Consider the following 24,918-nt stretch of genomic DNA (forward strand, 5'->3'; position numbering starts at 1 on the left):
GGTAAGTGCCTAACTAATATCATTATTATTATTATCATCTCTGCTGGTCCCCTTTCATTCATTCATTCAATCGTATTTATAATAATCATAATAATAATAATGTTGGCATTTGTCTCTCCTCTTGACAGCTGTGTGACTGTGGGCAAGTCACTTCACTTCTCCGGGCGTCAGTGACCTCCTCTGTATAATGGGGATGAAGACTGTGAGCCTCACGTGGGACCACTTGAAGACCCTGTATCTACCCCAGCGCTTAGAACAGTGCTCTGCACAGAGTAAGCGCTTAACGAATACCAACATCATTATTATTATTATTTAAAAGAAAAGCAGGACTCTTGTAGCGGTCACCCTTTCTATTGACCCAGCTACTGACCCGACCTCCGCAGAGGGCAGGGCCCCCTGGCCGCAACCCAAACACGATGAATGGGAAGGCCAAGAAAGTGAGCGGGGGCCCTAATCCCTCTTCTTCTGCTTAGTAAATCAAAGAGTCAGACAGTTGGATGCCGCGTCCGCATCAACCGAGCTGTCTCGCCGAAGCTCTGAAAGTTGATAGCATCAGAGAAAGGAGCTGGGGTGGGGGCAGAGGCAGAAGTGAGAATCAGGATGTGGATTTTACGGGATTTAAGGAACTCCGTGGATATTTTTATACAGATCTAAAATTCAGGGAGTAATTAGAGGGGATTATTTTTCTAATCGGATAAAAATCCCGTTCACCTTTCAAAAGTTTCAGGTTTTATTTAAACTTTTTGTGTCTGCTTTAAGAATAATAACTGTGGGATTAGTCAAGCGCTTACTATGTGCCAAGCACCGTTCTAAGCGCTGGGGTAGATACAGGGCAATCAGGTTGTCCCACGTGGGCTCACGGTCTTCATCCCCATTTTCCAGATGAGGTAACAGAAGCCCAGAGAAATGAAGTGACTTGCCCAAAGTCACCCAGCTGACAAGCGGCAGAGGCGGGATTGGAACCCACGACCTCCGACCCCAAAGCCCGTGTTCTTGCCACTAAGCCACGCTGCTTCTCTACAAGGATGTAGTGGGGATAAAATGCAATCATCGATGTGAGGGTGCTTTGGAAAAAGAAAACTGCTATGCAGATTCTAGGTAATGGAGTTGTAATAATAATGTTGGTATTTGTTAAGCGCTCACTATGTGCAGAGCACTGTTCTAAGCGCTGGGGTAGATACAGGGTAAGCAGGTTGTCCCACGTGAGGCTCGTCACTTAACTTCTCTGGGCCTCAGTAACCTCATCTGTAAAATGGGGATTAACTGGGAGCCTCACGTGGGACAACCTGATGACCCTGGATCTACCCCCCAGCGCTTAGAACAGTGCTCTGCACATAGGAAGCGCTTAACAAATACCAACATTATTATTCATCCCCATTTTGCAGATGAGGTCACTGAGGCCCAGAGAAGTGACTTGCCCACAGTCTCCCAGCTGACAAGGGGCAGAGCCGGGATTTGAACCCATCACCTCTGGCTCCCAAGCCCGGGCTCTTTCCACTGAGCCACGCTGCTTCATCATGGCATTGTCTCATAAGCGAATGAAACCTCAAACCTTCGTTCGAGGGTGCATTTAGCCAGCTATATCGTCACACTTACCTATTCAACAATTTTAGCAAGGCTAAAGGCTATAGCTTTTAATGTGGGATATGGGGCTTCAGCATCGACACAGAATTTAGCTACATAACAATGTTGGTATTTGTTAAGCGCTTACTATGTGCAGAACACTGTTCTAAGCGCTGGGGTAGATACAGGGTAATCAGGTTGCCCCACGTGAGGCTCACAGTTAATCTCCGCTTTACAGATGAGGTCACTGAGGCCCAAAGAAGTGAAGTGATTTGCCCACAGTCCCACAACTGACAAGTGGCGGAGCCGGGAGTCGAACCCATGACCTCTGACTCCGAAACCCGGGCTCTTTCCACTGAGCCACGCTGCTTCCCCTCTATCCACATCTTGGTTTGGAGAGGAGAGTGAACGGGACGATGACGGCACTCTCATGAGAGATCCGAAAAAACCAACCACAGGTGTCCCGAATCTTTAGAAGGTGGGGACAAGAGAAATCCCCCAAGAAAAGACAAATTCCAACATTTTAAAAATGATCAATCTCTCCAGATATCATGATTCCTTACTATTCCACCACCTTCCTGTTTCGCGTTATCCTTGCGTTTGTGAATTTATGCTTATTTAATTGCTTTCTTTTGGTTTTCTCTGGGGATCGGTTGTTTTATTTATTATTGCTATTGTGTCTGTTAAGTGCTTCCTATGTGTCGAGCACTGTCCTAAGCACTGGGATAAATGCAAGGTGATCAGGGAGGACAAAGTCACGGTCTAAATTGGAGGAAGAATAGGCTAATCGAAGCCCCATTTTACAGGTGAATCCCCATTTTACGGGTGAATAGTATATATGTTTATTGTATGTTTGACCGTTTGTGTCCACTCGTCTCTCTTAGACTGTAATCTTTTTGAGGAATGGGATGACTCCTTTTACTTCTGTTATAATAATAATACTACTAGTGATAGTAATAATATCAGTGATAATAATAACGTTGGTATTTGTTAAGCGCTTACTATGTGCCGAGCAATGTTCTAAACACTGGGGAGATACGGGGTGATTAGATTGTCCCACTTGGGGCTCACAGTCTTCATCCCCATTTTACAGATGAGGGAGCGGAGGCCCAGAGAAGTGAAGTGACTTGCCCACAGTCACACAGCTGACAAGTGGTAGAGCCGGGGTTCGAACCCGTGACCTCTGACTCCCAAGCCCGTGCGCTTTCCACCGAGCCACGAGGGCCTGTGCAGAGAGCACAGGTGCGGAAGTCAGGAAGGACCTGTGTTCTAAATCCCGGCTCTGCCATTTATCTGCTCTGTGACCTAGGGCAAGTCACTTCACTTCTCTGGGCCTCAGTTCCCTCATCTGGAAAATGGGGATTAAGGCTGTGAGCCCCACGTGGGACCGGGACTGTGTCCAACCCAATTAGCTCGTACCCACGCCAGCGCTTAGGACAGTGCCTGGCACATAGTAAGCGCTTGACAAATGCCCCAATTATTCAATATGGTAATAGTATATAAATGAATGTTTTTCCATCCATCAGGAGTATTTATTGAATACCTCTGTGTGTGTAGAGCGCTGTACTACGCGTTCAATATCAGTGAAAGGTATGGCCACCTCCCACAGGAAATCTTTCAATCTAACGGGACAGCCAGGCCCTAATTATTCACAAACACCGAGAGGTGGAGGAAGAACAAAGAAACCGCTGGCAGAAGCAAACTAAAGGAAAGATGAATAAATAAATGACAAAATCAGAGTAAGTAACACGAGGTACGGAAGTACTCAGGCGGGTTGTGTTAAGAATAGCTGTTGGGTTGACACACCTGGGGAAGTGGAAATTAAACAGGGGAAAATAAGCTTCTTGTGGGCAGGGATCGTGTTTCCCTGGAAGCAGCGTGGCTCAGTGGAAAGAGCCTGGGCTTCGGAGTCAGCGGTCATGGGTTCGACTCCCGGCTCTGCCACTTGTCAGCTGTGTGACTGTGGGCGAGTCACTTCACTTCTCTGTGCCTCAGTTACCTCATCTGTAAAATGGGGATTAACTGTGAGTCTCACGTGGGACGACCTGATTACCCTGTATCTATCCCAGGGCTTAGAACAGTGCTCTGCACATAGTAAGCGCTTAACAAATACCAACATTATCATTACATTGTTATTTCCTACTCATGCATTCGGTCGTATTTATTGAGCGCTTACTGTGTGCAGAGCACCGTACGGTTCTCCATCGTACTGTACCCTCCCTGCTACTTCGTACAGTGCTCTGCAAACAGCAAGCGCTCACGTAAGATCACTGTGGGCAGAGAACGTGTCTACCGAGTCACTTATCTTCTCTGTGCCTCAGTTCCCTCATCTGTAAAATGAAGATGAAGACTGTGAGCCCCACGTGGGACAACCTGATCGCCTTTCATCCTCCCCGGCGCTTAGAACAGCGCTGTGCACGTAGTAAGCCCTTAACAAATGCCATCGTTATCGTACTGTGCTCTCCCATGTGCTTAGTACAGTGCTCTGCACACAGTAAGGGCTCAGTAAATGCCACCGTTGATGATGATGATAATGACCGTGATGAATAAATACCATCGATTGACTGGGATTTCAAGAAGACTCTGGAGATGGGAAGAAAACAGTCATTTCACCCAATTCTGTAACCTTCTCCCACTGGATTCATCCCCAGGAGAGACCCCCCCCCCCCCCCCCGCTCCATTTTATAAACGGAAGCAGCGTGGGAAGCAGCGTGGCTAAGTGGAAAAGAGCCTGGGCTTCGGAGTCAGAGGTCACGGGGTCGACTCCCGGCTCTGCCGCTTGTCAGCTGTGTGACTGTGGGCAAGTCACTTCACTTCTCTGTGCCTCAGTTACCTCATCTGTAAAATGAGGATTAACCGTGAGCCTCACGTGGGGCAATCTGATGACCCTGTATCTCCCCCAGCTCTAAGAACAGTGCTCTGCACATAGTAAGCACTTAACAAATACCAACATTATTATTAACATTATTATAAACCAACGGCAAGATGGGCCACTTTCCCCCGGCCTCCCTTCCATCAGAGGGAGAGCTACCATTTGGATCCCCGTGAGGTGCAGCGCCTGTGTCCAACCCGATTTGCTTGTAACCACCCCGACGCTTACTACGGTGCCCGGCACATAGTGAGCGCTTAACAGATATCCCAGTTATTATTATTTGAACACAGATCTCCCAACTCTGAGGCCAGCGCTCTCCGCTCAAGTCGGTCGGTCATTCGTATTTACCGCGTGCTTAGTTGTGCAGAGCACTGTACTAAGCATCTGGGAGAGTACGAGAAGCAGCGTGGCTCAGTGGAAAGAGCCCGGGCTTTGGAGTCAGAGGTCATGGGTTTGAATCCCGGCTCTGCCACTTAGCTGTGTGACTGTGGGCAAGTCACTTCACTTCTCTGGGCCTCAGTTACCTCATCTGTAAAATGGGGATGAAGACTGTGAGCCCCACGTGGGACAACCTGATTCCCCTGTGTCTACCCCAGCGCTTAGAACGGTGCTCGGCACATAGTAGGCGCTTAACAAATACCAACATTATTGTTATCATTTCAATATAACACCAAACAGATTCCCGTCCTAAACGAGCTTCGAGTCGAGACGGGGAGACAGATCTCCTTTCCTTCTCTTTTCTTTCCCCTCTCTCTTCTTCCCTTTCTCTTTTCGTCCTCTACGTGAGCTCTTGCCCCCGCCCAGGCAGGAGCTGGAACGTCCCACGACAAGAGCGGGAAATTTTCCAGTCCGACCCTGATACTCGACATGCGCATATTTGTCGGACCTTTGGTGCCTGGGCCCCGGGGACCGTTTCTCCCGTGGTTGTGTGGTGGGGCTGGGAACCGGTTCTGGGAAGACAGCTTTGTTTGGACATTAACCCATTTGTGGTTATAATAATGATAAGTTTCAGCCACTAGTGGAGCCTGACTTTTAATGACTCAAAGCAAGCTAAATAAGAACAAGATGTCCTCTCTGGAGTCACTTGTAGGCTCTCCTTGCGGCTCTAACCCTTCCGAGGGTTTCCACTCTGCAAGGACTTTCTTCAGCTCTAAACTCTTGAGAAGCAGTGGCGTAGTGGAAGGGGAAGGGGCCTGGGAGTCAGGGAACCTGGCTTTTTAATCCCTGCTCCGCCGCTTGTCTGCTGAGTGACCTTGGGCGAGCCACCTCACCTCTCTGGGCCTCGGTTACCTCATCTATAAAATGGGGATTAAGACCGTGAGCCCCACGTGGGACCCGGTCTGTGTCCCACGTGATCATCTTCTACCTAGCTCACAGGACACACCTGGCACAGAGTAAGCGCTTAACAAAACGAACACCGTTAAAAAAAACCAACAACCTCTTTGGTCAATCCGGTGGAGATGTTGTTATACCTGGAGCGGGAAAAGGGGTCATCTAAGGAGCCTTGGACTGCCCATCTTGAGTCTTATTTAGGTGGGTTTTAAAACCCTAAACTAAAACCTTTTTAAGCAGAAATGGTGACCTCCCCCCGCCCCCCCACCCCCCCGCCTTTTTTTCCCTCCTCTGAAAAGAACCAGATGCTTTTGTATTTCCCTTCTGTCATAAATTGCATGACCGTAAGTCCTCAATGACAATTCTGAAGTGATGGAGGCACTTATTTATATGGGTGAATCACTTAGCATACAGGCAGGAAAGAAACCCAAGGATTACCGCAGTTAAATATCTGCAAAAGATCCTGTGGACTAAAGATAAGAAAGGGGAACAGTGACTTTTTCGGGTTTTCTAAATTGCAAAATATATCTGAGGGGGAGTTTCCATTTCCGCTTTGGCGGAGTCATCTGAAAATCAAATGGCAACCCTACATACTTCTCCAATTATCTAGCTAGTCCTAGTCTAATCCGGCTTGGCTAAAGAAGCAGTGAAGACGACTGTACGGATCTGAAAGGAAAGAAGTTGCCTGAAATGGATTTCTCCTCCAAGCGAAGGCCAGGCTGCACATAAAGGAGAAAACAGGACAGATTGGTCTAGGATCAAGGGCCGTTGCAGTGTGGGGATCGACGGATCGGATTTATTGAGCACTTACTGCAAGCAGAGCGCTGCACTAAGTGGTTGGGAGAATACAATATAACAGAGTTGGTAGACGTGTTCCCTGCCCACAGTGAGTTTACAGTCCAGGGGAACCACCATCAGAGGATGACTTGAGGGAGAAACCAGTCCAGAGTACAAATTCTTCCTAGAAAAACATCAACGAAGGGCAAGATCACTGCTGCTGTAGCTACAGAGTAAGGCAGTTCAGAATTGGAAAGAGGAGAACATTTACGGGAAATGGAGGAAAAGCAAAAGTGATCAATAAGCATCTTCTGCAAGAATTTGAAAGATCTCGGGAAAATGATAAGGGAAAGGAAATGCAGATTAATGCTGGCGAAACAGGTTGGAGAAACCAGGATAGGCTTTTATCCATTCATCCAGCAGAAAACCGCTAAAGGCAAAATAGCAAGTAAGAAATGTGGGTCTTGAAATTTATGCTGAATGACTAAATTTCAAAATCCGTCTTCAGCAAGAGAAACGAATAAACTAATTTTGGACAAGTTGGAAGTAATAAAGACTTTTCATATGAATATAGCATAATAAATCTGGAAGGAATTACTATTGAGAAGCCAGCAAAAGGAAGACATTTGAATTTATATAAATCAGCCGACCTGAATGATATACAGGAACCTGGGGGTTTCTTAAGAAAAGCTTAACTTCCAAAAGGTTAAGAAGAAGAAAAGGATGGGAGAAGAAGAATCCCATAATATCTCAGATTTTTTTTTTTTTTATAGGATCTGGTTCCTTTTGGGGGTGTTTTGAGAGCGAGGGCTGGGAAATACATCCACAGCTGTTTACCGGGCGGGAGATGCTATAATTTTTTTGCCACTAAATAATCAGAAAATGGAAATCATCCCAAGACCCTGACTGAATAAGAAGTCAAAAATGGACCCGAAAAACTCCAGTCACTAAACAAGCGGGTAAGTACCTCCAGTGTACTTGCCCAGGTGCTTAGCACACAGTAGGTATTCCATAAATAATATCGATTGATTGATTGTTAATAACCCCAATTTTCCCAAAGGTGGGAGGGACCACAGGATCGTAAATGAACAGAGTACATAGATCAATCAGTGGTAGTTAGTAGAGCGTTTACGATGTGCAGAGCACTGTACTGAGCACTTGAGAGGGTACGGTACAACAGGGTTGTTGGGCACTTTCCCTGCCCACAAGGACCTTGCAGTCTAGGATAGATCTACACCTACGGTAAATTCTAAAAATAAATACGTCTACATAAGCGCTAAAGTCAGCGTGGGGATAATAAAGCCTAGACTGGAGGAAACCAACTGTGGAATAGTCCCGGAGGAGGCGGGCTTAAAGGTGGGCTTTGAAGCTGGGAAGAGTTGTGAGCTGGCAGAGTTGAAAGGGGAGACGGTTCCAGACAAGGCAAAGGAAATTTACAATAGTCTGGTTGCAGAAGGGTTCAGAGAGAAGCATAATGCGAAGGTGATGCCAGCCGAAGAGTAGCTGGTGAAGGGAGCAGATACGTAATGATAATAATCGCGATGATGGTGTTGATTAAACACTTACTGCGTGCCAAACTCTGGGGTGGGCACAAGATAAACAGATCAGTTACGATCCCTGTCTTACACAGGGCTCACAGAGGCAGCGTGGCTCAGTGGAAAGAGCCTGGGCTTCGGAGTCAGAGGTCATGGGTTCGACTCCGGTCCCGCCACTTGTCAGCTGTGTGACTGTGGGCAAGTCACTTAACTTCTCTGTGCCTCAGTGACCTCGTCTGTAAAATGGGGATTAACGGTGAGCCTCACGTGGGACGACCTGATTACCCTGTATCTACCCCAGCGCTTAGAACGGTGCCCTGCACATAGTAAGCACTTAACAAATACCAACATCATTAAGAGGGAGGGAGAATGGGTATTGTACCCTTATTTTTACAAATGAGGAAACTGAGGCCCAGAGAACTTAGGTAACTTGCTCGAGATCACCCTGAAGGCAAGTGGCAGAGCCAGGCCTGGAACCCAGGTCTCCTGACTTCCAGCCAGTCAGTCGATGGTACTTGAGTGCTTACTGTGTGCAGAGCACTGTACTGAGCGCTTGGCAGAGTGAAACACAACACCAAACAGACACACTCCCTGACCTTAATGAACTTTCAGTCTAGGGGGAGCAATGGGGTGGATACAAGCAAATTGGGTTGGACACAGTCCTCCGCTCTTTCCACTAGGCCGTGTCACCTTCCGGCAGGTAAAAAAAGAGAGAGCTGGTCAAGAGCCTTGAAGCCGAACCTAATATTGAAGCCAGGTCCGGGCAGGGTAGTTTCGCCTCGTCTTGTCTTTTGCCGTCGAGTCGTTTCCCACCCGTAGCGACACCACGGACGCACCTCTCCCGGAACGCCCCACTCTCCATCTGCAATCGTTCTCGTAGTGGATCCGTACAGCTTTCTTGGTAAAAATACGGACGCGGTTTCCCGTCACCTCCTTCCATGCAGTCAACTTGAGTCTCCACCCTCGACTCTCTCCCGTGCCGCTGCTGGCCAGCGCGGGTGAGTTTTGACTTGTAGCGGGTGGCCTTCCACTCGCTAGCTACTGCCCACGCCAGGAATGGACCGGCCTCTGCTTGACTTTCCCGCCCGTAGTCGAGACTGGGAGAGAACTGCAAACTCTCCAGGTGCCACCCTGAGAGGCTGCGTGTAATAGGTCAATAAATACCATCGATCGATAGATTGTTCGACCGCCCCCGGTAAGCATTAAATAAATACGATGGATTGATAACGCCTGATTCCTGGATCGTTCCTTAAGAAAATGCTCTATTGTTTGTGGATAGAAGCGGACCTTGAAGAGGTAAATGAAGTGGCACGTGGGACCCCCGCAATGCCTCACTAGGGCAGGACCCTCCCGGACTGCCGCGGACAACCCCTAATTCTCTGTCTCCTTCCTCTCTGCCTTCAAACTCACCCATGTCTCCCTTGCCTGAAACAGACAACAGCAAAAAACCCTTCTCTGGACTCCACTGCCCCATCCATCCCTGCACATGGTAAATGCTCAATAAATATCACTGATAACGATTCAGATGGTGATGATCCAGCTGTTATTGCCCTAATCCTCTTCCGATTCCTCTCCGAACGTCTTGAGTGAGATGCCTCCGCTTCCTCACCCCCAACTTCCCTCTTGACTCTCTACAGTCTGGTTTCCACCCCATTTCCTCAGCTATGACCACTCTCTCTGAGGTCGCTAACGTCCTCCTTCCTGCCAAATCTAATGGATTCTACTCTGGCCTAACCTTCCTCAACCTCTCTGCTGCCTTCGATACTGAAGAACACTCACCTCCCCTAGACAACACTTTCAAAATTTGGTTCTTCTGACAGAGTTCTCTCTCCTGGTTCTCTTCTTAACTCTCCGGCCCGTTTTTTTCCGTCTCTTTCACTGGCTCTTCCTTTTTGCTCATGGCTCCGTTCCGGGTCCCCTTTTCTTCTCAATTTACACTCACTCCTCTGGGGAGCTCTTCCACTCCCATAGCTCTTCCACGCTGCAGATGACTCCCAGATCTACCTCCCTAGCCCTGTCCACTCTCCCCTTTAGTCTTAAATTTTCTCCTGCCTCCAGGACATCTCACCCTGAATACTCTTGGGGAGCCCATACTCGACATATCCCAAGTTCAACTCTTCATCTTACCTCCAAAATCTCTTCCTCCACCTAACCTTCCCCTCACACTTGACAGCGCCACCATCTCTGAAGCTCACGACCGTGGCATTATCCTTGACTCCTCCCCTCTTTCAACTCCTATATTCAGTCTGTCATAAATCCCACTGGTTCTTCTTCCTCAGCATTTCCAGAAGCATCCACTTCACTGATCCAAAATTTTGGCTTGACTTTTCCATCAACCAACTCGCCGGTCCGCCTGCCTCCAACCTCTCCCTTCTCCTGTCCATACTTTGCCGTTCTGCCTCAGTCATTTTTCTAAAACACGGTTTGGCCGACTTCTCCCCAGTCCTCGAAAACCTCTAAGGGTTATCCACTCCACTCCACATCCAGCAGAAATTCATGAGCACTGACTCAAATCAGCTCTCTCTCCCTCCTACTTATCTGCTTTCTTTTTTTATGGTCTTCGTTAAGCGCTTATTACGCGTCAGGCACTACAATGAGCCCCCGGGGTAGATACAAGCTAATCGGGTTAAACACTGTCCAAGTCCCACATGGGTTCACGGTATTAAACTCCCAGTCACTTGACCTCTCTGTGCCTCAGTTCCCTCATCTGTCAGATGGGGATGAAGACTGTGTGCCCCAAGTGGGACAACCTCATCACCTTGTATCCCCACCAGCACTTAGAACCGTGCTTTGCACATAGTAAGCGCTTAACAAACACCATCATTATTATTATTATCTTACAGATGAGGTAACTGATGCACAGATAAATTAAATGACGTGCTCAAGGTCACCCAGCAGAAAAGTGTCAGAGCCAGGATTAGAACTCAGGTCCTTCTGACTCCCAGGTCCCCGCTCTTTCCAATAAGCCATGCTGCTTCTAGCACACAATTTCTTCTTCCACTGCACCTCAGATTTCACTCTTTGTTCCTCTTCGTTCAAACTACTCACTGCATCCTGTTCTTATCTCTCCTGAGACCTCTTGTTCATGACCCTACATCTTGCCCAGGACCCCCTCCCCCTTCATGATGTAGTGGATAGAGCACGGGCCCGGGAGCCAGAAGGTCATGGGTTCTAATCCTGCCTCCACCACTTGTCTGCTGGGTGACCGTGGGCAAGACACTTCACTACGCTGGGCCTCGGTTACCTCATCTGTAAAAGGGAGATTGAGACAAAGAGCCCATGTGGAACGGGGACTACGTCCAACTTGATTTTCTCGTATCCATCCCAGTGCCTGCTACTGTGCCCGGCACATAGTAAATGCTAAACAGATGCCATCGTCGTCATCATTATTATTATATCCGACAGACCGCTCGCGCTCCCCACCTTCAAAGCACTTCTGAAATTACATCTCTTTCAGGAGACCTTCCCAAATAATTTCTAATTTCTCCATTTTAGATCCCCGGCTGCCGTCTCGAATTGTACATTCCAAGCGCTTAGTACAGTGCTCTGCACATAGTAAGTGCTCAATAAATACGCTTGAATGAATGAATTTCGGCACTTCCATGCCAACGAAGCACGTAAGCACTCTTACCAGCCCTTATTTGCCTATCTTTATACTCCATTGCGTCCCTCTAAACATGATAATAATAATGGTATTTCTCAAGAGCTTACCGTGTGTCAAGCACGGTTCTAAGCACTGGACTAGAAACAAGTAAATGAGGTTGGACGCGGTCCCTGTTCCCCAGGGGGCTCACAGTCTCACAGTCTAGTCTTCGCTAAGAGGTCGGTAGGAATGTTTTCCCCTCTTTTTCGACGCTTATCTGACAAAGCGAGTGATTCCTAAGAGAAGATGGCACTTATGCAGAACCTTCTTAGAGGCCCGGGAGTTGGAAGTTTGGAGGTGGCATCTTTTAGATATTTTCTTTCCAGTTTCCTCTTCATAAAAATTCAAGTCACACTGAAATCATCTTTGCTCTAAGACTCCAGCAAGTTCTAGGGCTCCCACCTGCCTCTTTGACTCACTCTCTCCCTCTCTGTCCTAATCCCCAGCTATTTAGATTAACTCTTGGTAGAATTGAATAACAGCTCGGGGCCCTCGTCTCCAGGAACCCAAGGAGCAGACTGGAAAATCCTGGTGACCAGGTGAGCTGTGTTGGATTGATCGGCTCCTGGAAGTTGCTTTACCCTTCTGCTCCAACTGGTTCTGAGCCAAGAAGTGGCTTGAAGCTAGAAAGTGGAGCAGCCGGGCAGACGTAAAGGAACGCCCGCCCCTCGAATAACTCCCCACTGCCTGCTCTCAAGTTGGCAGCGTGAATGACACAACCCCTCGCAGTTAATCCCCACTCCGCCCCAGTCCTTGGCCACTGTCGTGTCCTTGGCCCGGATTCATCTGCCCGATTCAATAAAGGGTGAAGACGAGTCACCGACGTCGGCACGTCACTCTGGTTCCTGAAACGAACCTCTCCTGCTGCCCCGGGAGAGTAAAGGAGAGGACGGTCCTGACTTATACGAGCCCTTGGGAGTCCCCACTTGGAAAAGAGTGTTCGTTTCTCTGTGCTTTCCAAAAATGTTAACTTCTCTACGATCTCCGTGCCGGCCCCAGCCCCCAGCGAGCGATCTTTTCTCATTGGCATGTGTCTTTGGAAGACTGCAAGGGAGAGAAACAGCCGGGCCTGGCAGGGCGTTTTTCAGGAGGTCGCACTCCCGAAGAGAAAGCCTAAAAGGCCTGGTCAAAAATAAATATCGCTCGGAACTCCTGGCACCAGAACGGTTTCTGACAGCCAAGGCTTAGCTCAGCCCGGGGGGTGACCCGGGAGGGGACCGTGAGTTCAGCTCCGTTTCTGCCTTTTGATATTCCCAGTAACTCACAGCATCGTGTGCGTGTGGGTGTGCGAGCTCGCTCTTTCCACAAAATAGCTACCACGGAAGGCGGACGAGCGGCAGAGGAGCAGACCCGCAGCCTCTCAAGCTGAAATCAGAGGAATGGAACCCGTCGTTGGCGTTCAGAGTCTATTAATGCCCGGTTCTCCGAGTTCGCGAGGGGTCGGATAGGGGGTCCCCGAAAGAAATAAAATGTAATGGAAATTCTGACACTACGTAGGGATGGGGAGAAGCGGGGAATTAAACCTCTCTCTTATCGCCTTACTAATCGATTTCCCTTTTCTGACATTTGCAAGGATTTGGGGAAATTTTCACTGGAGTCGAAATAGCCTCAACCGGAAAGGCCAGATAGTTTTGTTGGGTTTTTTTTCCAGAGAGGATCCCCACGTTGCCTTAAACGGCTAATCCTACACCATGGCTGCCTTCGGGTTGCAAGCTAAACGGGGAAAAAAACAAAGCCGAAATCCGGGTTGCTATGGGGATGCTAGCCTAATCAGGTCTTATGTCTAATATGCTCTATGCAAGGCGACGCAGGAACACTAGAGAACGGCAGTAGTGGTTTTTATCAATAATCAATTATTTTGATCAACAGACAAAAAAATACAAATATGTTTGAGAGAGAAGGGGGAGTTTTCAAAGAGAGCAACTAGATTTCAGAGAGATCGAAAAATGTGTCCAGGGTCACACAGTAAATCGGTGGCAGAGCTAATGATCATAATAATAATGTTGGTATCTGTTAAGCGCTCACTACGTGCCAAGCACTGTTCTAGGCACTGGGGGAGATGCAAGGTCATCAGGTCGTCCCACGCGGGGCTCACAGTCTTCATCCCCATTTTCCAGATGAGGGAACTGAGGCACAGAGGAGTGAAGTGACTTGTCCAAGCAGACAAGCGGCGGAGCGCGATTAGAACCCACGACCTCTGACTCCCAAGCCCGGGCTCTTTCCACTAAACCACGCTGCTTCTTGGGACGTAAAACCATTTCTCTTCACTTCAGATTGCCGCAATAAGTTTGCTACTGAAAGGCATAGAAAGCAATAAGAAAGGAGTCTTCAGATTTCTAGTTTAGTATTCTCTTCTTTGACCCACCGATCACTCCTATTTAATAATGTAGGTATTTGTAAAGCGCTTACTATGTGCCGAGCACTGTTCTAAGCGCTGGGGGAGATACAGGGGGATCAGGTCGTCCCACGTGAGGCTCACAGGTAATCCCCATTTGACAGATGAGGTCACTGAGGCCCGGAGAAGTGAAGTGACTCGCCCACAGTCACACAGCTGACAAGTGGCAGAGCGGGGATTCGAACCCATGATGTCTGACTCCAAAGCCCGTGCTCTTTCCACTGAGCCATGCTGCTTCTTCTCTTACCGAGCGCTCCCCGTGTGCAGAGCACTGTGCTGAGTGCTCGGGAGAGTTTGATAGACACTTTCCCTGCCCACAACGGGCTTGGAGTCTAGAGGGGGAGACGGACCACAGACACCAGGTGGGATCCTTTTTGCCGTTACGTCTTCGTCAGCGAGAGGACCATAATGGAATTTGCAGCCGATCCCAACCGAGAAGTAGCGATGACAGAGAAATGAGCCGTAGGACCCCAGAGAGGGCAGAGAAATGGGGGAGGATCTTGAAAAGTAGAAGTCGATCTATCTGAAGGACGGAGGGAAATCCTCGTAGGGGCGTGGAATGGTGAGGGGGGGAAAAGGAAAAAAATGAGAGGGGGAGAAGGGAAAGGTAAAATAGATGGGAAGGGGATATAGTAGCCACAAAGTCCCGTGCTCTTCCAGCGCCAGGGCTTGGGAGTTTGAGGTCGTGGGTTCTAATCCCCGCTCCGCCACTCGTCTGCTGGGTGACTGTGGGCACGTGGGACGACCCGATGACCTTCTATCTACCCCAGCCCCTAGGACGGTGCTTGGCACGCAGTAAGCGCTTAAGAAATACCACCGTTATTATGATGAACATTGGCTCCGCCACTGATTTATCACTTGACCTTGGACGCATTTTTCCATCTCTCTGAAAATTCTGGCCTGGGGGGAAGGTGGGGCTGAATCGCAGTTATTAGGAAGCGCTTTGAGAAGCAGCGCGGCTCAGTGGGAAGGGCCCGGGCTTGGGAGTCAGAGGTCAGGGGTTCGAATCCCGGCTCTGCCGCTTGCCAGCTGTGGGACTGTGGGCAAGTCACTTCACCTCTCTGGGCCTCAGTTCCCTCATCTGGAAAACGGGGATTAAAAACGGTGAGCACCACGTGGGACAACCTGAACGCCTTGCATCCCCCCGCCAGCGCTTAGAACAGTGCTTTGAACATAGTAAGCGCTCGAGAAGCAGCGTGGCTCAGTGGAAAGAGCCCGGGCTTGGGAGTCAGAGGTCACGGGTGCGAATCCCGGCTCCGCCACGTCAGCTTTGGGACTGAGGGCAAGTCACTTCACCTCTCTGGGCCTCAGTGACCTCATCTGGAAAATGGGGATGAAGACTGTGAGCCTCCTGTATCTCCCCCAGCGCTTACAACAGTGCTCTGCACCTGGGAAGCGCTTGACAAATACCAACATTATCATTATTAACAAATACCCCCGTTATGATTACTGTTTGGTAGAAAGGGCCAAAAAGGCAAATGTTCCGGGAGGGTGGGGGGGACAAGAGAGGAACCCCCCCCCGTCCACTCCCCCCCACAGTCACGTGGGGGTGGGGGGCATGGGCGCGCACCCTGGCAGCCGGGGGCGGGGCCCGAGCTCATTCATTCATTCATTCATTCATTCATGCATTCATTCATTCATGCATGCATTCATGCATTCATTCATATTTATTGAGCACTCAGTAGGTGCAGAGGGCTGTACTAATGAGGGGTTTGCGGCCTAAGGGGGTTGTGGGCGGGGCCTAAATCTTGGGGGGCGGGGAGCGAGGCCTGGGGGGAGGGAGGGGCAGGGAAGGGGCGGGGCCTGAGACGGGGCGGGACCTTCTATGGGGGCGTGGCCTGCTCTGGGGGCGTGGCCCTGCTCCAGGGGCGGGGCCTCTTCTGGGGGCGTGGTCTGATGAGGGGGCGGGGCCTGCTCCGGGAGCCATGGGGGCGGGGCCAGCGCTGGAGGGCGGGGCCTCGAGCGGGGGCGTGGCTTCTTCTGGGGGAGTGTCCTGGTCGGGGGCGGAGCCTTTTTCTGTGGGCGTGGTCTGATATGGGGCGTGGCCTCTTCTGGGGGCGGGGCCTTCTCTGGGGGCGGGGCCTGCCTTGGGGGTGGGACCTCTTTCGGGGGCGTGGCCTGGTCTGGGGGCGTGGCCGGTTCTGGGGGAGTGGCCTCTTCTGGGGGCGTGTAGAGAAGCAGCGTGGCTTAGTGGAAAGAGCCCGGGCTTGGGAGTCAGAGGTCATGGGTTCGAATCCCGGCTCTGCCCCTTGTCAGCTGGGTGACTGTGGGCCAGTCACTTCACTTCTCTGGGCCTCAGTTCCCTCCTCTGTAAAATGGGGATTAACGGTGAGCCTCACGTGGGACCACCTGATGACCCTGGGTCTCCCCCAGCGCTTCGAACAGTGCTCTGCGCATAGGAAGCGCTTAACAAATACCCACATTAGTATTATTATTAGTGGAAAGAGCCTGGGCTTGGGAGTCAGAGGTCCTGAGTTCGAATCCCAGCTCTGCCCCTTGTCAGCTGTGCGATTGTGGGCAGGTCACTTCCCTTCTCTGGGCCTCAGTGATGGAGAAGCAGCGTGGCTCAGTGGAAAGAGCACGGGCTTTGGAGTCAGGGCTCGTGAGTTCGAATCCCAGCTCTGCCACTTGTCGGCTGTGTGACTGTGGGCGAGTCACTTCACTTCTCCGTGCCTCAGTTCCCTCATCTGTAAAATGGGGATTAAGACTGTGAGCCCCACGTGGGACGACCTGATTCCCCTATGTCTACCCCAGCGCTTAGAACAGTGCTCGGCACATAGGAAGCGCTTAACAAATACCAACTTATAACTCCTCTGTAAAATGGGGACTAAGACTGTGAGCCCCACGTGGGACAACCTCATCACCCTGTATCCTCCCCAGCGCTTAGAACAGTGCTCTGCACATAGGAAGCGCTTAACAAATACCAACATCATTATTATGATTGTTCTGGGGGCTGGGGCCTGCTCTGGGGGCGGGGCCTGATCTGGGGGAGGGGTCGGTTGGGGGGGAGTGGCCTCTCCTGGGGGGGCGTGTAGAGAAGCAGCGTGGCTTAGTGGAAAGAGCCTGGGCTTGGGAGTCAGAGGTCCTGAGTTCGAAGCCCGGCTCTGCCCCTTGTCAGCTGGGTGACTGTGGGCGAGTCACTTCACTTCTCCGGGCCTCAGTTCCCTCCTCTGTAAAATGGGGATAAAAACCGTGAGCCCCACGTGGCACCACCTGATGGCCCTGCAACATCTCCCCCAGCGCTTCAAACAGTGCTCTGCGCATAGGAAGCGCTTAACAAATACCAATATTATTATTATTATTATTCTGGGGGCGGGGCCGGCTCGGGGGGGCGGGGCCGGTTCGGGGGGAGGGGTCGTTCTGGGGGCGGGTCCCGGTCTGGGAGCGGGGGGGGGGGGCGTTCCGGGGGGCGTTCCGGGGGCGTTCCGGTGGGGTCCCGGGTCCGCCCGCCGGTGCCCGGCCGAGGCGCGGGGCTCCGCCGCCCCCTCCGCCTCTGCTGCAGCCGCAGCGGGAGCAGGAGCAGCAGCGGGAGCCAGAACCGGAGCCGCAGGAGCGGCGGCGTCCGTCCGTCCACGCTCCGGGGGGCTCCGGGGGGCTCCGGGGGGCTCCGGACCACCATGCGGCTCCCGGGGGTCTCCCCTCCTCCCCCTCCTCCTCCACCGCGGCCGTTCCTGCTGCTGCTGCTCGGAGCGCTGCTCTGCGCGCACGGTAAGACGCGCCCCCGCCCCCCGCCCGGGAAGGAAAAAAAGGCAAAAAAGCGAAAAAGGAAAAGTTGTCCGGGTCCCTGCCGGTCCTGCGGCCCCGTCCGACAGAGGGACGGACGACCCGAGGCCTCCCCTGGAGATCCCCCTTCCCCCCTTCGCCTTCAGAAGCCAGTCCCCTTGCCGGGGAGCAGCGACGGGGGGCTTTGGGCTTATAATCATCATCGCAACGATGGTATCTGTTAAGCGCTTACTACGTGCCGAGCACTGTTCTAAGCGCCGGAGGCGGGGGGGGGGGGGTACAGGGTCATCAGGTTGTCCCACGTGGGGCCCGCCGTCTCCATCCCCGTTTTCCAGACGAAGTCACCGATGGCCCAGAAAGTGACTTGCCCGAGGCCGCCCAGCGGACGAGATTAGAACCCACGACCTCTGACTCCCGAGCCCGGGCTCGTTCCACTGAGCCACGCTCCTCGTGGCCGGGAGAAAGGGGAAGGCGGCCCCCAACTACTTCTGTGATCTCTGGAGGGTCCCCCCACCCCCGGCTCTTAAGAGATGGCGGTGGATCGGCTCGACGGGACGTTTCGCTCAGAGTTTAGGGCTCTCGTGCCTAGGGACACCCCAGGACACTTTCCCCACCCTCGGGGCCCTTCACTGACGACCCCTGGGAGCATCTCCCCTTGGCGGGGATGTGGATCCTGTGGGGGTCGGGGGCGAATCTCTCCCTTCGCGCCTCCACAGGGGAAAGAGCCGTGAATGGGGGGAAAAGAGAAATGGGAGGAGAAAGGGAATGAGAGAGGATTCGGGGAGAGAGGAGAGGAAGAGACTGAGAGGGAAAGGAGATGGACAGAAAGGTGAGAGGGGGGAGGAGAGAATGAGAGAGAAATGAGAGAGAGACAGAAAGGTGAGGGAGAAAGAGAATGAGAGAGAAATGAGAGAGAGACAAAAAGATGAGAGAGGGAGAAAGGGAATGAGAGAGAATAAGAGAGAGAGAAAGAATGGGGAAAGAGACGAGAAAAAGAATGAGAGAATGAGAGGAAAGAAGGAGAGAGAAGAGGGAAGGAGAGAGAAGAAAGAATCAGAGAAAAGAGGGAAGGAGAAGGAGAGAGAAGAATCAGAGAGAAGAGGGAAGGAGAAGGGGAGAGAAGAGGGAAGGAGAAGGAGAGAGAAGAAAGAATCAGAGAGAAGAGGGAAGGAGAATGAGAGAGCAGAGAGAAGAAAGAATGAGAGAAGAGAGAAAGAGAATGGAGAGAAGAGAGAATGAGAGAGAAACGAGAGATGGAGGCAGAAGAGAGAGAGATGAGAGGGAAATGAGAGCTGGAGGCAGAAGAGATGAGAGAGAAATGAGAGCAAGAGAGAGATGAGGGACAGAGAGAAACTTGGAGGGAGGTAGGGGAGGAGGAGATTGGACCTCTCCCCAGTTGGGGAGGACTACAGCTCCCGAATGCAGTTGCCAGGGCCCCTAGCACAGTGGGCCTTTGGCCCACGAGTTAAGTGGGACGTGATGGAAGCGGAACTGTTGCTTCATCTGCTCCATATTAATAACTTGTTTGGGGGCCTGTAAGTGACTGTTGTGTGTGACCGCGGGCTCCAGTGGCGTCTGCTCCCTGCAGCAGCCGGGGCGGCGTGTGCACGCCCGGCCTCCACAGCTGGCTGTGCTCTGTGCCCGGCCAGCTTTGATCTCTCCCCGGCGTCGCCCTGCCCGCCTCCCGGCCGGCCCCCGCTCCGCCGGCCCCCGCTCGGCTAAGGGAGTGGGGAAAAGCCTCAGCCGGGCCGCCGTCCCCCGTCCCCCTCACCCCTGCCTCCTCACCGTGGAGTGGGAGTTTCTGGGGCTCACCTTGCCCTTCCCCGGGTCTGAAGACTCCCCGATCTTCAAACCGATCTCTCTAGACTGTAAGCTCGTTGTGGGCAGGGAACGTGTCTGTTGGCTGCCCTAGCGTACTCTCCCCAGAGATCAGGGCAGTGCCCTGCTCACGCTGAGCGCTCGATATATCCGACCGACCGACTCCGGAGTAGGCGAGCTCCCCCAGGGCTGGCGCCCCCAGCCCTCAAGATCCCAAACGAAGTTACCCAAGAGCCCAGATCTAGTGTCAAAATGCTTCCCGGACTTCAAATGGCTCCTTTTTCCCTCCCCTCTCCCAGCTCGCCGCCTCCACGCTGGGCTCTCCTCCCAGAGGAGCCGGAGTTTCGGTGGATTCCTCGCGTCCTCTCCGCGCTGCGCTCTCCCCCTCCCGGGCTCTCTGTTGGCAGGTTATTTGCAGGCTTTCTGGCGTGTTGGGACAGCAGCCCCGGCCGGGTAGGAATGCAGCTGCTCATCCCTCCGAACGGGCCCCTTAAAGGGACAGCTGTGCTTTTCGGGGTTTCCCCTTTCGGCTCGTCCCCGAGGAAGTGGTCCCGAGCGGAGCGGGGAAGTCGCGGAGAGGAAAGGGACTAAGAGCTGGTGCCGGGAAAACCGAAGAGGAGGCCGCCGTCCTCCCAAGCGCTCGGGACGGTGCTCTGCGCGTAGTAAGCGCTCAATAAACACCGTGGATCGATTAAGGCATTCACCTAGCGGACGCGAAAGTGGGAGCGGAAGCGCCTCCGGATCGAGCAGCCGAGAAGATATTTATACCATTTTCTCCCAATCTGTCAAAGTGGCACACTTCTGTTCCTCAAAATGCTAAGTTTAGCATTTCTGCAGCCATTTGCACAGTGCGATGAAATTTCTAATGCTTTAGAAGGCGGGGTAGGTGGGTTGGGGGGGGAAGCTGGGAGGGGTTGGCCTGGAAGAACGTCGTTAATGTGAGTCGGAGCAAACATTTTGAGTACGGGTTATCCTTGGGCACCGTCTGGCAGCTTTAAGGGCGTCGTATGGCAAAACACCCAACACTTGCCTATTCAAGCCCTCATCTCCTGGGACGTTAGGGTAGTATTTGGTCATCTTCGGAGAGACCGGGAGAAATGGCCTCGGTTTTCTTTAGAAGTTGTCTAGGTGCAAAGTTTTGAGCCGGCAGAGAAAGGGGCGACAGCCGAGGATGCCACTGACCCAGACGAAGACAACTTGGGAGGGGATGCGCGGTGTGAGTTTGGAATCTGAGGGTGATGGCCAAGCCTGGAGCCGAGTACCAGATTCCCAAACCATAGTGCTGACGGGGATGCTGGAGGTCCCTAGGTATGTCAAGGACCGGGTTCGGTCCCGCGCTTGCCCTTCGTTCCACCGGACTTGAGGTCTTTGGAGGGAAATGGCGTCGCCACGATCCTCACACTAGAAGTGGGGTGGAATTGGCTGGTTCTTTTCAGTAGACTTGCCTTCGAGGCCATAATGGAGGAGCACCCTGTCTTGCTCAAATCTGTGAGGAGAAAAAGCGATCGTTTCTGCTGGGAGTATCGTCTCCTTTGGTTGTCTTCCTAGCACGATTGAGTGCACGCAGTTGGAGCTCCATAGGCACCGGTGATTGACCGACTGACCGAGGAAAGTTAGAAGTGCTCAGAGCGTCTTGGGACGAGGAGAGTTACCACTGGCAGCTAAGGATGGGCAGCTACTTGGCCTAGATCTAATTACAGAAGGTCACTCGGTCCAGATGGCTCCGCTTGCAACCCTAGATCCGCTTGGGGCTCGGATGTCCTTGTCACCTGCTTTCACGAGTTAATGAAGAAACTCTGGCTTGGTGCTGAATCTGCGCTTCCTCTCCCATCTTACGCTGCGTATCAAGTATCGACCTTGGGTTTGGCACAGGGTGATGTGGAGGCAGGTGCACAGGGGGCCTGAAAGGGGAGCCCGGCCCCCTCTCCCGCCTTGAAGCACCAAAGACACTCCCGCTCCCAAAGCAGTCAACCCTGAGGTATAAACTGAGGAAATGGGGGAATCCGGGAAAGACGGGTTGGGGGCACGGGGAGGCCAACGTTTTCTTCTCGGGAATTCGCCAGACTCTACCGGGTCTTTGCCGAGAGTGAGCTGAATTGCAGGGGCACTGGGGCTTGAGGTAGCAGGGATGTCCGTGACTTCATTTTGTACACTCTGCGATGATGGACCCTGACCCCCAGAAGAAGGAGGAAATGAAACCAAGAAAGAGGTTTCAGTGAATGGGCCCCATGGGGATGACGGGCTGATGTGTCGGATGGTGCCCGCCGGAGTAGAGATGCGGGGTCAGATCTGAGGTTGGCGTGTCTGCGGTGGTCGTCCCCCCTTATCTTCTGGATCGTGCTATTTTGTAGCCTTTTATCTCTCCCGATCCCAGGGCGGGGTCACCCAACTTTGGTTCCCTTTCATTAGCCGAGATCCTGCTGAGACCTCCCGGCGAGGCCGCCCTGAGTAGGGAAGTTGTTCTACGATGAAGTGCCACCGAAGTCTGGGTTTGAAGCCTCTCCGCTCCGGATAAGCCGCGGCGTGGCTTAGCGGAAAGAGTCCGGGCTTGGGAGTCAGGAGTCATGGGTTCTAATCCCGGCTCCGCCGCTCGTCAGCTGGGTGACTTTGGGCAACTCACATAACTTCTCTGTCCCTCAGTTACCTCCTCTGTAAAATGAGGATGAAGACTGCGAGCCCCATGTGGGTCAACCCGATGACCTCGTATCTCCCCCGGCGCTCAGAACGCTGCTCGGCGCATAGTGAGCGCTTAACAAATGCCATCATACGAGACGCAGCGTGGCTTAGCGGAAAGAGCCCGCGCTTGGGAGTCAGAGGTCGTGAGTTCTAATCCCTGCTCCGCCGCTTGTCAGCAGTGTGACTGTGGGCCAGCCGCTTCACTTCTCTGTGCCTCAGTGACCTCATCTGTCAACTGGGGATTTAGACTGTGAACCCCACGTGGGACAACCTGATTACCTTGTAGCTACCCCAACGCTTAGAACGTAGTAAGCGCTTAGCAAATGCCATCATCATCATCATTATTATTATTATATCAACCGAGGCTCCATTCTTCTCCCCCGATTAGACTGTAAGCCCGTCAGTGAGCAGGGATTGTCTCTATCTGTCGCCGAATTGGCCATTCCAAGCGCTTAGTAGAGTGCTCTGCACATAGTAAGCACTCAATAAATACTGTTGAATGAACGAGGTGCCCCTGAAAAGACGCCTTTCTGGCTGACCAGGGGAGTGAGAAGCGGCACTATAAATAGATCAGATGAAGGCCTGTGGCGTCAGCCTTCCATTCCAGCTTGTGTCCGGGGAGGGTTGGGTTCTTCTTTTGGTGACAGGCTTAGGCGTATTCCCTCAACTAGATCCTGCCGGTTCCCCGCTTGCCGGTCCCGTATCGGCCAGTCGACTGTCATCTGCCCCCTTTATCTTTAGAGAGAGGTCGGCTGTCTGATCTGGCCTGCCTCTCTTCAAACCCCGTGAAGCCCGAATGCAGCTCCCTTCTGTCCTCGCCTTGAGAAATGAGGATTGATGGGAGCTGTTGGGGTTGAGTCCAGGGGGAATCAGTCATCTCTCCAAACTAGTTCTTGTGGCGGCGGGGCCGGGGGAGGAGGGAGAAAGAGAGGAAGTATCTGTGCTTCCAGTTGCCCTGGAAGATACAGCTCTTCTTTTTTTTTTTTATGGTATTTGATAAGGGTGGTATTTGTTAAGCGCTTACTATGTGCAAAGCACTGTAGTAAGCCCTGGGGGATACAAGGTGATCAGGTTGTCCCACGTGAGGCTCACAGTCTTCATCCCCGTTTTACAGACGAGGTCACTGAGGCACAGCGAAGTTAAGTGACTTGCCCAAAGTCACCCAGCTGACAAGCGGCGGGAGCCGGGGATTCGAACCCATGACCTCCGACTCCCCAGCCCGGGCTCCTTCCAACTGAGCCGCGCTGCTTCTCTCATTTAGTTAAGCGCTTACTATGTGCCAGGCAGTGAACCAGGCCCCGGGATAGACCCGAGCTAATCGGGTTGGACGCCGTCCGCGTCCCCCGGGGGGCTCACGGATCTTATCCCCACTTGCAGATGAGGTAACGAAGTCACAGAGAAGCCAAGTGACTCGCACAAGGTCACGCAGCAGGCAAGTGGCGGAGCCAGGCTCGGCCCGCCTTCTCTTCTCTAGCCGGGCTAGCGAGTGAAACCCACCGAGCTGAAGATGAAAGCAGTGTCGGGCACTGACGGATTCTCCCACCCTCCCGGGAAAGGGGGTCAGGCCCCAGAGCTCCAGGCCCCAGCAGGCCCTGCCGCTCCAAACGGCCGCCCGCCGGCCTCCCTCAGAGGCTGTCTGTCTGACAAGCTCCTCCCGTTCCCGGGCTTCCTTCGCAGAGTGGCCCGTCTTCCATCAGGAATCCTTTCAGCATTCGAGGATAATTGATATGAGTCCCGTGCCCCGCCTCGGCCGCCCCCTTCCCCTTCCCCTTCCCCCCCCCCGCGCCCCCAACTCCCCCTCCCCAGTTTGACCCCTGTTGTCTCTTTGTTCCTCCGGTTAAGTTGGTGCCAGTGATGTGGTGTTTCTCGGAGCCGCCCGGAATTGGCCGTAACCAAGAGCGGCCGTTAAATGGAGCCGATTCCCCGCTTCCTGGCGCTCACTTGTTTGACTCCATTTTCTGGTCTTCTGTGTTTTTGATTTAGAGAGAAGCAAACATCCCTGGTGCCCTTGGGCACCTCTCAAACCCATTAGAACAAACTCCATTCTTTCTCCGCACTTAGAAATTCTCCTCCTTCCTCGCCGAATCCATCAAAATAACATCTTGGCTGTGAGGCCCCTGGAACATGTTTAATGGGACCTTTTCCACTCGAGCGCAGTCCCAGGTTAGGGGGTGGGGGTGGGGAGCGAGGGAGCCTAGGGAAGGCCTCTCCGTGACTCGCTGCAAGCCCTGACTTGGCCTGCCGGAGCCCCCCCTCCGCCCCCCACCCCCGCCCTTCACCTCTGTGCCGAGCGGGGATCAGAGCCGATCCAAAGCCCCCATCAAAGCTGGAAACAAAAGACTCCCGGAGAAAAAACCTCCCATCTGGCCGAGAGGCAGCGACACAAAGGTGCTGCATAATTTATCACCGGGGTTTGCGGGGGCCACGAAGCTCCTGGCTCAAGAGGAGAGGTGCCTCCCCCTGCCTGGCTGAGGGGTCTGGGGGTGCCAGCCCCCGCTGCTGGGAGAGACACCCGATTAGCACAAGAAAAAAGGTTTTGTGAAGCAGGGAAGCCCACGGGGTTCTCGCCCAGCGGGGCCAGGCC

The 24,918-nt window shown here is 52.6% G+C and overlaps 1 protein-coding gene across 3 annotated transcripts in view; it reads left to right on the forward strand.

Moving 5' to 3' along the window:
• The first annotated feature begins 17,623 nt into the window (after positions 1-17,623).
• The window catches only part of LRP4 (LDL receptor related protein 4), a 71,579-nt gene continuing 64,284 nt past the window's right edge, over positions 17,624-24,918 (forward strand). For all 3 annotated transcript variants that reach the window (XM_029059978.1, XM_029059979.1, XM_029059980.1), the window contains exon 1: positions 17,624-17,825. In XM_029059978.1, the coding sequence (XP_028915811.1) occupies positions 17,735-17,825 (91 nt within the window). In that variant the 5' untranslated portion in view covers positions 17,624-17,734. The remainder of the gene's footprint in view (positions 17,826-24,918) is intronic.

This window comes from Ornithorhynchus anatinus, chromosome 3 (assembly GCF_004115215.2).
Source record: "Ornithorhynchus anatinus isolate Pmale09 chromosome 3, mOrnAna1.pri.v4, whole genome shotgun sequence".
Taxonomy (NCBI): Eukaryota; Metazoa; Chordata; class Mammalia; order Monotremata; family Ornithorhynchidae; genus Ornithorhynchus; species Ornithorhynchus anatinus.